Source organism: Seriola lalandi, unplaced genomic scaffold (assembly GCF_002814215.2).
Source record: "Seriola lalandi dorsalis isolate HSWRI2012SDOR001 ecotype SW California unplaced genomic scaffold, Sedor1 jcf7180002053784, whole genome shotgun sequence".
NCBI classification, from domain to species: Eukaryota; Metazoa; Chordata; class Actinopteri; order Carangiformes; family Carangidae; genus Seriola; species Seriola lalandi.
In genome coordinates this window covers 39,726-40,971 of record NW_019524337.1, presented here as the reverse complement: position 1 = coordinate 40,971, position 1,246 = coordinate 39,726, and the positions used below count along the sequence as shown (strand labels likewise).

Sequence of the window (1,246 nt, the reverse complement as noted above, 5' to 3'; positions counted from 1 at the left end):
AGAGAGAGAGTCAATCAGCTGGTCTTAACTTGGACGTTGTCTCTTGTGGACGAGACTCACCAGAGGAGAACACGGTGATGGCAGGAAGACGCAGCTCCTCGTAGGACAGACCCTTCTTCTTCTTCTGCTCTTTCTTCTTGTTCATGGACCCTGGACCCCAACAAACAACACACACAGTCATTGGTTGTTACCTTGGAAACCAGATCAAACTGCAGCTTTAAAACTGAACTGACCGTGACCCAGGTTCTTGTTGAAACGCTCGTGGACGGTGGAGAACGACTGTAATGTCCCGTCCTGACCTGAAGGGGGCGGAGCAACATCCTGTCACTTTATTTTTCACTACAGGAAGAACCAACACTGACCACACTCACTGAAGGGGCGTGGCCAGGACCAGGAATCCAGGCAGCGATGTACGAGTGTGTTGATGTCAATGATTATTTTCATTAGCTGACGTTTCTGTAGATTAATCTTTTCATTCATTTAAAATTAAGAAGAAAATGTTCAGAACAGAGACGCTCATTAATAAATAATATCAAATTATTATTATATTATTTAAATAAATCATATGCAGCTGTTTATTTACCTGCACTGAGGATGTTTTTTCCATCGTTGCCATGGTGATGGATGGTGGTCGGTGGGGCGCTGTGACCCTGACGACTCCGCAGAAGTCTGGCACCGCCCCCCTCCTGGTCAAATATCCACACCTAGAAATAGAGTGGAGGAGAAGTGACGTTCACCGAATCAATAAACGATCAATAAACAGTAAACAAACAGTCTATGATTTAAACTGTCACAATCGTCTGTTTATTTGTTTGTTTACCTTGATGGCGTTGTCGGCTCCGTTGGTGACCAACAGCGGCTCTCCGTGCAGGAAGGTTGCTGCGGCGACGGCTGTACTGTGGGCATGTCTCTGCTGGGCGACCAGTTGACGGCGCTCCAGATCCCAGAATGCAATGTGGCCCTGAGGACTGCCGGACGCCACGATGGGAGGACCATCTGAGAGAGAGCGAGAGAGGGACAGGGAGAGGGAGAGAGAGAGAGAGGGAGAGGGAGAGAGAGAGAGAGAGGGAGAGAGAGATAGGGAGAGAGAGAGAGAGAGAGATGGACAGGGAGAGAGAGAGAGGGAGAGAGGGACAGGGAGAGGGAGAGAGAGAGAGAGGGAGAGGAAGAGAGAGAGAGATGGATCCTCTTTTCCTTTTCTCTGAACATGAAGTTGGATCAGATCAGATCAGGATCAGAATTTGAC

General features: G+C 48.4%; 1 protein-coding gene across 1 annotated transcript in view; it reads right to left on the bottom strand.

The window, feature by feature from the left end:
• wdr36 (WD repeat domain 36) overlaps window positions 1–1,246 on the bottom strand; it is a 9,647-nt gene that overhangs the window by 4,891 nt on the left and 3,510 nt on the right. The window contains exons 7-10 of the mRNA XM_087172804.1: window positions 821–1,186; window positions 584–704; window positions 234–299; window positions 61–150 (exon numbers count right to left, since the gene is read on the bottom strand). Of these exons, the coding sequence (XP_087028930.1) occupies window positions 61–150; window positions 234–299; window positions 584–704; window positions 821–1,186 (643 nt within the window). The remainder of the gene's footprint in view (window positions 1–60; window positions 151–233; window positions 300–583; window positions 705–820; window positions 1,187–1,246) is intronic.